Source organism: Piliocolobus tephrosceles, chromosome 4, assembly GCF_002776525.5.
Source record: "Piliocolobus tephrosceles isolate RC106 chromosome 4, ASM277652v3, whole genome shotgun sequence".
Taxonomy (NCBI): Eukaryota; Metazoa; Chordata; class Mammalia; order Primates; family Cercopithecidae; genus Piliocolobus; species Piliocolobus tephrosceles.
Genome location: NC_045437.1, coordinates 119713892 through 119726826, shown reverse-complemented (window position 1 = coordinate 119726826; position 12935 = coordinate 119713892). Strand labels below are relative to the sequence as shown.

The following is a 12935-nucleotide window of genomic DNA, read 5'->3' as shown; positions in this document are numbered from 1 at the left end:
AGATAGATAGATAGATAGATAGATAGATAGATAGATAGATAGATAGAAGATAGATACCTGAATGGAGGTTTGGATAGATAAGTACAAACTTGACAAGATACTACACTATCAGGACAAAGAAAACGATTTGTTGAGTACCTACAATGTGCCAGGTCAAGGTGCCAGGTGCTTTCAGATGTGTTAGCACATCTGTCATTGCTGACTCCTTACGGTAACCCTGTAAGGAAGCATCAGCCCCATTGGTCAGATAAGAAATGGAGATCCAGAGAGGTTCAGCAACTTGTCCAGGCCATGCAGCTAGCCAGCCCATGTTCCTTCATCTAAGTCTCACTGTTCCTGAATCAGAGGAAACCCTCCCACTCCCACCTCCCGACTCTGAATTGTCTGTTACTCTGGAGCCTTTGTTCTGTGTGAGAACATCTTAGACTTTTTGAGAAAAGCCCGGGATCACTGTTCATTCATTGAGAACCTGACACAGGCTCCTAAGCCATTCCTGCTCTAGCCACCTGCAAGGTTCCCAAGTGAAAGTGAGGCCTCTCCTGAGAAATGAAAGCGCTGTCTCTTTAGGTGCCCACTCCTTACCCACCAGCAGAGCAATGTTTTCCAGGCTGGCCAGGCTCCAGAAGCTCACTAAGGAAGTTGGTTTGGGGCCACAGGCATCTATAGTGTATTGTATGCTGAGGCCCTCCCCTTCCTGCCCCTCCATTTGCTCCCTTTCCTTTCTCTTTCTGGGTCTCTCCCTTCCCAGCTCCTAGACTGGGTCTAGGCAGGAGCTTCACCATAATGTCAGGAGGGAAGGAGATGCCTCTGGGCCTCTCACCACAGCCTCAGCTCTCTCCCTGCCCCTCCATCTGAGTCCCTCCTAGCTCCCAGTTCCCTCAGGGTACAAAGCCAAGCCTCCAAGGAATCCCCTACCCCCTACCTGCATGACTGGAGCCAAGAGTGAGTTTAGGGCCACTGGCTATGATGAGGGGATGACCCAGGGCTCAGTGAGCACTGTCCAAGCACTTCTCTTAGGAGGTTTGCTTGGCCAGGGAGGAAGAAGGCCTCCCTCTCTGGGATGCTCCTGAAAGGACTTTGTGGGGAGTTAAAAGAATCCTCTGTGTGAGGGCGGAATGGGGGAAGGTGGAGGGTTGGAGAAATCCAGCCCAATGTCTTCCAGTCTCCCTGCTTCCTCCTGCGTTGACCTCCTGCACCCCTATCCTGCATACTGTTGCCTTCTGTCTTTTTGAAACTTCCCAGGCTGGAAAGCATTAGGTCCTGGGATGCAAAAGTCTCTTTTAACATGGAATAGGCTTTCTATTGATCCCAAAGATGCTCTTAAAATACACAACAAGAAATCAGAGTTTTACACACAGTCAGCTTCTCATTTTATAGATGGGAAGCTGAGGCCTAAGGAAGTGAAGTGGCCACTATAGCCATTCCATTGCACCAGGATGGAGGGCTGTCCACCAAATTCAGAGCCTGGCATAGTCGGTGGGGTCACCACTTTATCTGACTCTCATGGGTCCCTGATCTCAGGGGTCTTTTCTGGCAGAGGTCTGGGAGCAAGACTGAGACATGATGTCAGAATCAAACCCCTGGAGGCAGTAGCTATAGCAAGAGCTGACAATCTCCAGACACTCAGGACCAGACGATCTCCAGACACTCAGGACCAGTCAGTGCCCCGACCAAAGTCGGGGCTTTGAGAGGCTCCGCCCACCTCTGTTTCTGCACAGCAGGTTCAGCAGCTCTATTCTTCCGCAGAGAGCCACTCTATCTGAGGGTGGCTGCGTGTCCACATACTAGGGGACAGGGCTGAGGATGGGGAGAACTCTGGGGACCCAGAAGACTGTGCCTTGCCCGAAAGTCCTGCCTGTAAGCCTGAAGGACTTGCCCTAACGGAGCCTCAACAACTGCCTGGTAAGGAAACTGCTGGCCCCTCCAGGTGTCTGGAGAGGGGAGGGAGGGAGATCTAAATACAAGCCCTGCTGGGACCAAGGGAGGGGTCAGGTCTGGTCTCTGCTGAACACCTAATGTGTGTCAGGGAGTGCCACTGCAGGACGAGCAGCAGAGCCAAGATTAGAGCCCCTGCTGTCCTCACTATAGCCACAGTCATTCACTCCTCTGCACCAGCCGGCCAAGACCCAGCAGACACAGGGCACAGGCCACACCACTTTATCTTCTGGGATTTTCTTAAGGAGGACCCATGGCAATAATGCCTTTCCTCACCTTAACCTAATTCAGGCTCTACTCCTGCTTTCCAACAAATGATTCTGTCTATGCTGAAGTGACAAGGATAGGAAAACAGTGCCTGCATAGGAAGGAAGCCGGAGGTGACAACTGGGAGAGTCACTATATTTATGTGGTAGAAATTCTGGGAATAGAGTAGAAATGGGAGTAGAACCCTGCACATCTTGGAATTACTTCTGCTTCCAGCCTGGGAAGTGTTGAAGAGACATAGAGGCCAAGAGCACAGAGTACAGAGGCCCAGCAGGCCAACCCAGGAAGAGGCGGGGAGACTGGGAGACATTGGGCTGGATTTCTGGTTCAGAAAAAGGTGCCATCAGCTCCCTACATGACCCTAATGCCCTGTGCCTGACTCTGTCCTTCCTCGGGTGATGCCAGTTAACTAACACTCTGAGTGGCACCTGGGGTGTATTAGGAAGAGCTTGAGCTTTAGGTTCTGTTAGCCATAGTGGAATCACTGAATTCCCATGGACGACATGGAAGGCAGAGGAGAATGAAAACTAATGTTTATTGAGTGTTTTCTATTCCCATTTGTCAGATGGGAAAACTGAGACTCTGAGAGGTTAAATGACTCGGGTGTGTCGGAATCCAGAGTTCAAGGTCTCCTCTACAAGTGGAGGTAGGACCTTGGCCAGAGATGCCGTCAGGGCAGAATAATGCATGGGCTACCCCTACTCAGGAGCCTCCTAGGACCTCCTGAGTACCATGTCTCTGCAGATGCAGAAGACTCGGTGGTTTCAGTCAACATCTGTGTTGCAGCTTTGGGGACAACCCTTAGGACACTGCCCTCTGGTGGCTCAGTACCTCTCCACTAAATGCCCTCCCCCAGCATCTGGACCAGAACTGGTGGCCTGAGCCTCCAGTGGAGGCTAGCCGACACATAAATAGCCACTGTGGCTCTTCTGCCACAGGGATTGATGGCATCAGCTGCACTTGTCACTTGGGATGTTGCGCGGATGCAACACTCCATCCCCCAGATAGGTTTGGTATAAAAACGACAAGATTCAAGCGGAATCCAGTTCAGCTTGGGGGTGCTGGAGGTCCTCCTCCTAGATGCAGGGCAAAGAAAAGGGACTTGGAAAACAGATTTAAATCATGCCACTTAACTGTGTGACCTCAGCCAAATCCTTTGCAAATCTGAGATTTGACTCTAAAAATTAACACCTACTGGGCCAACAGCCGTGAGAATCAAATGAAGTTAGGCACCAGACATGGCTTCTAACAATTCATGGGCATTTAGAAGGCTTGTTCCTTCTTCTCTTTTCTTCCCTTATAAAATGAGACATGTTTAGCAACTTAACCAAGCAAACAGGGTAGGATGGGATTCCATTTCTGGCTCTAGCCTGGGCGAAGCTTCTCAGATCACGAGACTCCCTAGAGGAGGTTGAGAGGCCCAGGGCCAAATGTTACATCTCCCTAACAGAAGTTTGGCCACCAGGAAAGCACTATTCAAGAGGAGTCTTGGAACTGAAGACCGGATGGTTCCCCAACTCACTCGATCGAGGGCCGTTTCCCATAGGAGGAGGAGGAAATGAGGAATATGCTGAAGTGGAACCATGTTCATTCAGGCCAGACCAGGAGAAACACACAGACAGCCAAGGGCTGGTGGGAGGAGGCTGATAAGCCTGTGGGAGAGAGGCCATGGGCAAGCCTCCACATCTCTGTCCAGCATTTGGAGGGCCCTCACTCTCCTTTGTCCACCTGGCAAATGCAACACACTCTTCAAGAATCAAATTATCTTCTCTGTGACTTCCTTTTGACATTGCCCCATCCTCCCCACTCTTTTTCATACCAAGTATCCCGTCCTCTGCTCCTGTTATAGGATGGCTATAGGGAATGTTCATTTACCACTCACATGCTTCTCTTCCTCACTAGATGGGTGTTCTGGTGGTGCCTTTCACATGCCTAGTTCATAGGAGGAGCTCAATAAACCTTTGGAAAATTGAATGAGGCAACGGAGAGCATAGGAGCTGCTCCATGGACCCCCCTTAAACTCAATGCTTGGACAGCAAAAGGACAGGGACTGGGGAGATGGACTAAAGGAAGAGAATGTGGATATGATTGTTGGTAGATTTATAATGTTGATTTTATAGCTGGTATTTTCAATGAGTGGAACAAAAGAGCTAACACAACAGAGAATAGAATGATAAGAGTTTACCTGTGTGCAAAACTGTTCTTCCCTGATTTTGTAATAGTAAAACTTTGGAAATAACAACATTCCTGGTAGGAGCTGTGTTCTAGAAATGTTGGTATATTCAGACCATGAGATACCTTGCAGCCATTAGAAAGAATAAGGCGGATTATAGGAATTGACATGGAAGGTGTCACTGATACTGCAACACAGCATGTTTCACGGTGCATTCATTAAAAGGACTTAGGTCAGCTTGCTTAGATGCACTTTTCTGCCCCTCATGTGCTACTTAACCTTGGAAATATTCCTTATCCTCTCTAATCCTCAGTATTCTCACCTGTAAAATGGGGAGAATGGTACACCCTACTTCAAAGAGTTGTGAGGACTGTAGATATGCATGGCACAGTTGTAAGCATGCATTAAGTGTTCAATAAATGTTTGCTATAATTATTAAGTTAAAAAAGTAAGCAGCAAAAAAGCATGCTATTGCCCCAATTTTGCTTTTTAATTTTTTTGATACAGAGATATACATGTATATAAATATATATGTGTATCTGTAGATAAAGCAACTGTTATCAGTAGTTATTTCTGAAGTATGAGACAAAAGAGAAGAAATGAGGGGGGAGTGCTTTTTTGTGTGTTTGTTTTTGTTTTTAAATAGACTTCTTTTTTAGAGCAATTTTGAGTCACAGCAAAATTGAGCCTTCCCTGCACATAAAACTTTCTTTACTGTCAACATCCCACATCAGAGGGACACAGTTGTTTTCATCGATGAATCCATATTAACACATCATTGGGACTTACACTTTTAATTTCTGAGTTGTTGCCATTTCTACAATGAGCGTGTATTGGTTTTGAAAGTAAAATAATACTAATGAATGGCTGAATCACACCCTAAGCTCCAGAATGGCCACATTCTAGAAAGTGGCTTGTTTCACAGAGGTTGCCACAGAGAAGGTAATCAACCCAGGGCTGCCTGAGAACAGGGCCTCAGCCTGAGCACCCCCATTGTGCTGTCACCAGCATGACAGGTCACAGGCTGGCCTGCCTGGCTGCCCCCTGCTCCCTCAGAGGGAGGCCTGACAGCAGCTCCTGAATCTGAGGAGGCTGGGCCCCTGGGCCATGCCCCACCAATGGTCCTCACATACACACCAGCTGGAAGGCTTCAGGAAACACAGGGACAAGGTCTAGGAGGTGACAACAGCAGCAAGGATCCTCGGGTGAACTAAGGCCCAGGCCCCAGCCTGCTCTGAAGGAAGAGAGTACCCAGGGGAGGCAGCCAGCCCTGGATTCAAAGTCTCCCCTGGCACTCACTAGCATGTGTCCTTCCCATGCACCTGTTTCCTTGTCGTAATAATACAGGGATTAACCTGCCCACTACACAAGGCCACAGTGAGGATGGAGTAAGCTCTGTGGGACAGCATCTAACTCATGACTTCCTGACACTGAAGGCTCTCAGGTTTTTGTTTCCTGTCTACACTACTGGCCCCACAAGCCAAGACCTAGGCATAAATAAGAGAATGTCTGGCTTGGTCTAGGTGAGTATAGAGTGGAGAGTGTCCTTCCTGGTAAAGCTGGGACAAGGACAGGGCAAGGATAGCCTTGGCTCCTAGTAGATGTGGCCCAGGGGATAAACTGGCTGCCTTTCTGGTGCTAATGAACCGCTCTCCACACAAAGTCCCAGTCTTAATCTGGGGTAGATTTAAAACATAATCCTGGGCCGGGCGTAGTGGCCCATGCCTGTATTCCCAGCACTTTGGGAGGCCAAGGCAGATGGATCACTTGAGCTTAGGAGTTCGAGACCAGCCTGGGCAACATGATGAAACCCCATCTCTACCAAAAATACAAAAAAAATTAGCCGGGTGTGGTGGTACGTGCCTGTAGTCCCAGCTACTTAGGAGGCTAAGGTAGGAGCATTGTTGGAGCCTGGGAAGTAGAGCTGCAGTGAACCGAGATCTCATGCCTCTGCACTTCAGCCTGGGTGAAGTGAGTGAGACCCTGTTTCAAAAAAATAAAAATTTAATTAAAAAAAAAAATCCTCCAAAATGAAGTCATTCCTGGAGGGAACACAGGGAGAAGGAGCTGTAACCAAAAGGTATGGAAAGAGGCTGCCTCCTATGCATGCTGAGAAAATGCCACACTGGCCACCCACCAGAGAGAGAGGCTAGCCAGGAGCCAGTGAGCCTGTTGCACTGCCTTCCACTTACCTTGCCCCCTCTGTTTCCCAGGTGATTCTTCCTTCAACCCCTCGGTGGGAACAGCTCCTCAACATGAACTATAGCCTCCACTTGGCCTTCGTGTGTCTGAGTCTCTTCACTGAAAGGTGAGCCTTGCTACCCCCAGAATGGCCCCCATCTTGAGTTGCTTTGCATTCAGGCATGTGGTGGGAGGGGCCAGCTCTTCCTACTCACCCACAGCCAGGCAAAACCTGGTCTCCTCACTTCCCTGGAGCACCGAACAATAAAACTTCCCGCCATTTACTCTATTTACAGAACACAAGCTTCCAATATGGTCATAGATGGATGAACCCTTATGTTTTTAAAGAAGACACTTGGAGGGTCCCCAAATTACCATGATATTTTGATCTATCGCAAATGGGTAAAAAATAGAGATACTAACTCAATAGCTGAAAACTAAGAGATTTTTCTGTAGGAATGTCACTGCTGGTACATGGGCACGGCACATACATCCACACACACATGGGCAAACACAAGCTCAAGGGTGTGTACACGTGTTGATTCACACATAAACAAGCAAATGCAACAAAGTCCATTTCTTTTCCAGGATGTGCATCCAGGGGAATCAGCTCAACGTCGAGGTCAGCAGAAGTGACAAGCTTTCCCTGCCTGGCTTTGAGAACCTCACAGCAGGATATAACAAATTTCTCAGGCCCAATTTTGGTGGTAGGTCATCCTCTGTGTCCAAGACATCAATTCAAAGGGACGAAAACAGAGACAATAAGCAGTGGGGGGTTTCGGGAGGTTTTAGTTGACTCCATTTTCTGATCTGCAGCCTGTTAAGGACTGGCAATGATGGATGAGGATGGCTACCAATGATTTTTCACACTGCCTTGAAAAATACACCTTGCCTCTCCACCTGCAATATAAAGCAATACTCTTCTTCACTGAGGAGGTTGCGAGAGCTTCCTAACAACCACTCACACACTGTCCTCCTCCTGCCCCCACTTCCAGGGTCACTATTCAATGAATTCACCATGTGCCACCAGGCTACCCCACCTAGTCTTCCCCCTCCAGCCTGCCCCCTCTCAGCTGACTCCCCAAACTGCCATCTGGATGCCTCCTGGGTCATTGCCCTGTTTGGAACACCCGTATGTGCCCCAGCATCCTTGCGTAGAGTCCAGGCACACCAGGCCTTTCCCAGTCCAGCCTTTGTCTGCCTGCCGTTCTCATCAGCCTAAGTCCCCGCTCCTTCCCCTCCTACAATGCTCCCCAGTGTACTCTGAATGCTCCCTGACAGCCTTGGCCTCCCCTGCCTCTCTGCCTTTACAGAGGCCATCTTCCTGGAATTGCTTCTTTAAACTTGGCTCCCTGGGAAAATGCCAATTTTCCATCATATCTCAGAGCAAAGGCTGCCTTCTCTGAGAAGCCTCCCCTGATTCCTCCAGGCTCCATCCCTTTCTTCACACTTCCTTGTGAACATGCCTCCAAATCATAGCCATTCCCATTATGCTATAACTGGATTAATGTCTGCCCTGCCTCCAGGCTACAGCCCTCGAAGGAGTCCCTCACTATCCCCCGTAGAAGCTCAGTGTGTGACATATAACAAATTGCTGATTAATATCTATTGAAAGAATAAAGCAAAGAGGAAAGGAATGAGGCCAACTACACAGCTCTTCATAGCAGAAAGCAACAGAAAGAGCATTGGCATTGAACAAACCTGAGTTTGGTTCCTAGCTCTCCTGCTTGGCAAGTAGTTTAGCCTTCTGTGCCTCACTTTCCCTTTCTGTAAAATGGGGACATCCCATCTATCTCACCGGGAGGACTGAATGAAGTGAAGTGTGTAAGCCTGAGGCACAGTGCCTACCCCATCAACAGAGTGTGGGTTATTTTCATCCCTTCTCCTCCCTGCTCCTCCCTTCAGATGATAAAACTCTGTGGTCTGATCTAGGATTCATGTGGTAGTCCAGATCCTCAGAGCAGCAGACGCAAAGAGCCAATGACTTCTTCAAGCTATTTACGGGGACTATGTCTAGGAGGGAGAATGGGGCAGGGGGAGAGGGAAGCTAGGAGAGCTGTCAGACCTGCAGGTCTGGCCCCAGGGAAGGAGAGAGGGAAGGAAGGAAGGTTGGGTGGAAGTGTCTTAGAATGTAGGGCAGTCCTCGTGTGTTTGGAATGACCACCAGGGAATCTTTGAGCTACGGCTGCATTCAGAGGAGTCTCCCGTCTCTGTGCCTCCCAGGAACAGGCCGCTTTGATATCCCCACTGTGTTCAGTCTGTGGTTGGCCGTGGCCCATGAAAAGTGTGGCCTTGGGGCAAGCATGGTGGTAGATTCCAAAGCACAGCAGCCGGGGCCCTCACTCAATCACACCTGCTCCGTTGGAGATGGGAGAGATGCATTTTCATTCAGATTTGAGACACAATGAAGATGTGAGATCCTTACATTAAGGAACCTAAAGAGGCTTCAACATCCCCTGGTTTTCCCAGGCCCTACTGAACATAAATGACAAGCATGTGAGTCTGCATGCCTTAGTTAGTACCACTCAACAATTTCTCTTGCCTCCCAAACCCCAAACAATTAATCCAGAACACACCCCTTCTTGTTTGCCTACTCACTGGCCAACAAGGTACAGGGTTCTCGGGCAAGGAGCTCATTCTGAGAACAGGGAGCCTGGGGGAGGCTTAAAGGGATGTGATGCCTCATCCCACCTGGAGTGAAAACGGGGCATGGAGTCTTCAGTTTAAAAAAGGGAACAGTACAACCCCATGCCCCTTGTTTTGTGCCTCTTGGCACTTCACTCCTGAAAATCCCTATACTTGCATGGCAGCCTGGAGGCCCATGGAGGGCCATTGCTCTCTGTAATATCTGTGCACCCAGTTTCTAGGACCCCAAGGTCCACAAGAGACAAGACCTTCATAGGATTTCTCAGGGACTGAGCTAGAGAAAGCAAAGGTTTGTAAGCAGGCGCTAGTGAACACTACCCAGGAGCTGGCTTTGACCTCGTTCCTAGGAGAAAGCTGCCCTCTGGTGGCACAGCTTGCTTTTATAACTCCAGGGGAAGAAAAGAGCACGCTCTGATCCACTAAAAAAGCCAATTGAGGCAAAGCCTAGACAAAACTGTGTAGAAATAAACTGGACAGAAAGCACAGTGGGACTGGAGCTCTCATGTCTTTTCCATTCTCTACATTCTTCAGGGAGGGCAACTAACACGGATCTATGGCACTTAAAGCAGATGCCATAACCGTGCCAACGCAACCCTCGATGGCAGGCACTTGTCTTAGTCTGTTTTGTGCTTCTATAACAGAATACCTGAGACTGAGTATTTATAACGAGCAGAGGTTTATTGGCTCACTGTTTTAGAGGCTGAGGAGTCCAATATCAAGGTGCTGGAATTTGGCAAGGGTCTTCTTGCTGTGTCATCAGATGGTGGAAGGAGAGAGGGTGAGAGAGAGGACAGGAGGGGGCTGAACTTGCCCTTTTATGATAGCACCAATTCTACCCCGAGGCTTAATCACCTCTTAAGGGTCCTACCTCTTAACATTCTTACAATGGCAATTAAAAGTTGACATGAGTTTTGCAGGGAACAAACATTTAAACCACAGTGGCTCTAGTGGCTCTATTTTACAGGTGTGAAACTGCAGCACAGGCCAGGCGCGGTGGCTCAGGCCTGTAATCCCAGCACTTTGGGAGGCCGAGGTGGGCAGATCACCTGAAGTCAGGAGTTCGAGACCAGCCTGGCCAACATGGTGAAACCCTGCCATTATCAAAAATACAAAAATTAGCTGGGCATGGTGGTGGGTGCTGTAATCCCAGCTATTCTGAAGGCTGAGGCAGGAGAATCACTTGAACCCAGGAGGCAGAGGTTGCAGTGAGCCAATATCACACCACAGCACCTCCAGCCTGGGTGACAAGAGGGAGACTCCATCTCAAAAAAAAAAGGGGGGGAAAGAAAGAAAAGAAAAGAAACACAGCACAGAGAAATTTGAAATTTGCTCAAGGTCGCAAAGCTGTTAGGTGGCCCGAGTGGAATTCAGACACCTGTCTCTGACTCCAGGCTTCTAGTCTCAGAGCTGCACCTTGCTGCCCTGCGAGGCAGAAAGCCACTTAGCACCACACCGCTTCAGCACCTTCCAGGTTCTGCCCTCAAAGATCTCGCCCTTTTCCACCAGATATTAACATTCAAGTATTGTTTAATTGCTTTGGCTCTAACACTTCATTTCCAAATTCCTACCTATATACTATGGCTTAGTTTCCTTAGATTAATAAGTAGGTTGCTTTGCCCTATTCCTACCGATGAGATGTTTTTAAGCTTCTTTTGAATTCCGCCTGGCCTCTTCCTGGTTAATGCATTATCACAGTCCCCTGAGGCACCCCGGGAGTTATTTATTGCAAGTGAATGCTATTGCATCTATTAGCCTGGTGAACAAAATTGTCCCTTTTCCAAAATTAGCTAGGATTACGGAAGAGAGGGGGAAGGGAAGGGAAATGCCATTTATTGAGTGCCTGTTATTACGTGACTGATGGATGTGATGCTGGGAGATTTGTACAGATAACCAGTAATGAACACCTTCAGGATGTCCGGCTAGGCAGACGCTTCTCTTTTACTCCCTATTGCCACCACCCCACAAAGACACTGTCACGTGTCTCATCTCATTTAACCCTTCCCATGACCTCCACTTGCAGGTAAGAGAACTGCAGTTCTGAAAGATTTAGTAACTTTTCCCAAATAAAGAACTGGGAGGTGACAGAGCTGGGATCTAGGTCCATTATTCCACATCTCCATATAAAGAGGAGTAAACTTCCCTGACCTGGCCTGGATTCTTGAAGGTGGCTCTGACACCTCCTTCTCTAGAGATAGAACTGTCTCTCTCTGAAGTTCAATCTGTCTGCTGAGAGTCCAGGATTGAGGCCCAACAGTCTGCACATTGGACCAAACACAGAGGTTCTGACATTCTAAATTGTTTAGGGTTCCAGGAGAGTAAAGGAAGAGAAGCAACCTGTCAGGAGGTCAGCAAAACCTCAGCCGTGAGTCTTGAATGCCTCTTGTGGTAAATTTACTTAGCCAAGGAGGGAAACAACAACATGTGTGCACAATTAGATTACCAAACCTGTTACGTTTCTAAACAATTAGTTCCTTGCAAATGCCATAGGAAAAACCCTCCATGTAAGAAGTGGCAAATATCTCAGCACTATGTTCCTTAAAATATGCTTTAATTGACCAGCGTGACCAACATGGAGAAAAAAAATCAAAATTAGCCAGGCGTGGTGGCACATGACTGTAATCCCAGCTACTTGGGAGACTGAGGCAGGGGAATCGCTAGAACCCGGGAGGTGGAGATTGCAGTGAGCCAAGATCGTGCTATTGCACTCCAGACTGGGCAAGAAGAATTCAACTCTGTCTCAAAAAAAAAAAAAAATTAATTAAAAAGCATTAATTATGCAGTTTGGTCTCTCTTGCATATTAAGATACCTATGTATTTTGTGCATATTTTTCATACAAAAGAGAGGCACACCATACACAATGGTTACTCTTGAGAGGGGATAAGAAAATTTTTCTTTTTATATTTATAGATGATTTAAATTTTTCTAACAACCAAGCACAACTTTCGTAATTTTAATCTTTTTTAGAATACACTGATGTAGTATTAGGACAGCTCATGTTTGTGTTTCCATTCTTTCTTGTTTTTTTTTTTTTTTTTTTTTTTCATCTTAGGAGAACCCGTTCAGATAGCGCTGACTCTGGACATTGCAAGTATCTCTAGCATTTCAGAGAGTAACATGGTAAGCGCTGTTCCTTTGTACTCCACCCAAGTAGTCCCTCTCCATGTGTTTAATGGGAATATGCTTTCTAGCCACTCAGAAAAAAAAAAAAAAAAAAAAAATGGCTCATGGCCCTCCTGCATTTGAAATGGCAGAAGTTGGAGTGCTGTCTCCAAACTCAAGACAATGGAAGATTCTTGTAGAGCAGATTTTCTGAGTATCAGGAAGAAAATCAGTTCAAGAGCCAGGAGGATAGAAACCAGGCAATTGAAGTGGATACACTTGGTGATGGATAAAATCTGGGGAAAGGAAAAAAAGTGTAGTAGGCAAGCCAGGCCATCACGTGGTCTTTCATAACGGGGGAGACAACCTGAGGAAAACTGACAGCTGGTGCTGACAACGACCCTCTCCCTTAAGAGAACATATTCGAGACAAGGGCAAACTAAAGGCAGTTTGCCAAGAGGGCATGCTGTGTATTCCAGATAAATCGTGGACAACCTGAGCACTTAGCCCACAAAAAATTCAACAATTTGATGGGGCCTTAGCGATCAGTGCAATGTGAGCTGTCACGCCACATAAGTTAAAGTCTCAAACATGGGGCTCCCTTTTGGCAGGGGGAGCTATTATCTCAAATAA

General features: G+C 47.6%; 1 protein-coding gene across 1 annotated transcript in view; it reads left to right on the top strand.

The window, feature by feature from the left end:
• The window catches only part of GABRP (gamma-aminobutyric acid type A receptor subunit pi), a 40126-nt gene that overhangs the window by 10058 nt on the left and 17133 nt on the right, over positions 1-12935 (top strand). The window contains exons 2-4 of the mRNA XM_023218762.1: positions 6589-6683; positions 7145-7263; positions 12253-12320. Coding sequence (XP_023074530.1) covers positions 6631-6683; positions 7145-7263; positions 12253-12320 — 240 coding nt within the window. The 5' untranslated portion in view covers positions 6589-6630. The remainder of the gene's footprint in view (positions 1-6588; positions 6684-7144; positions 7264-12252; positions 12321-12935) is intronic.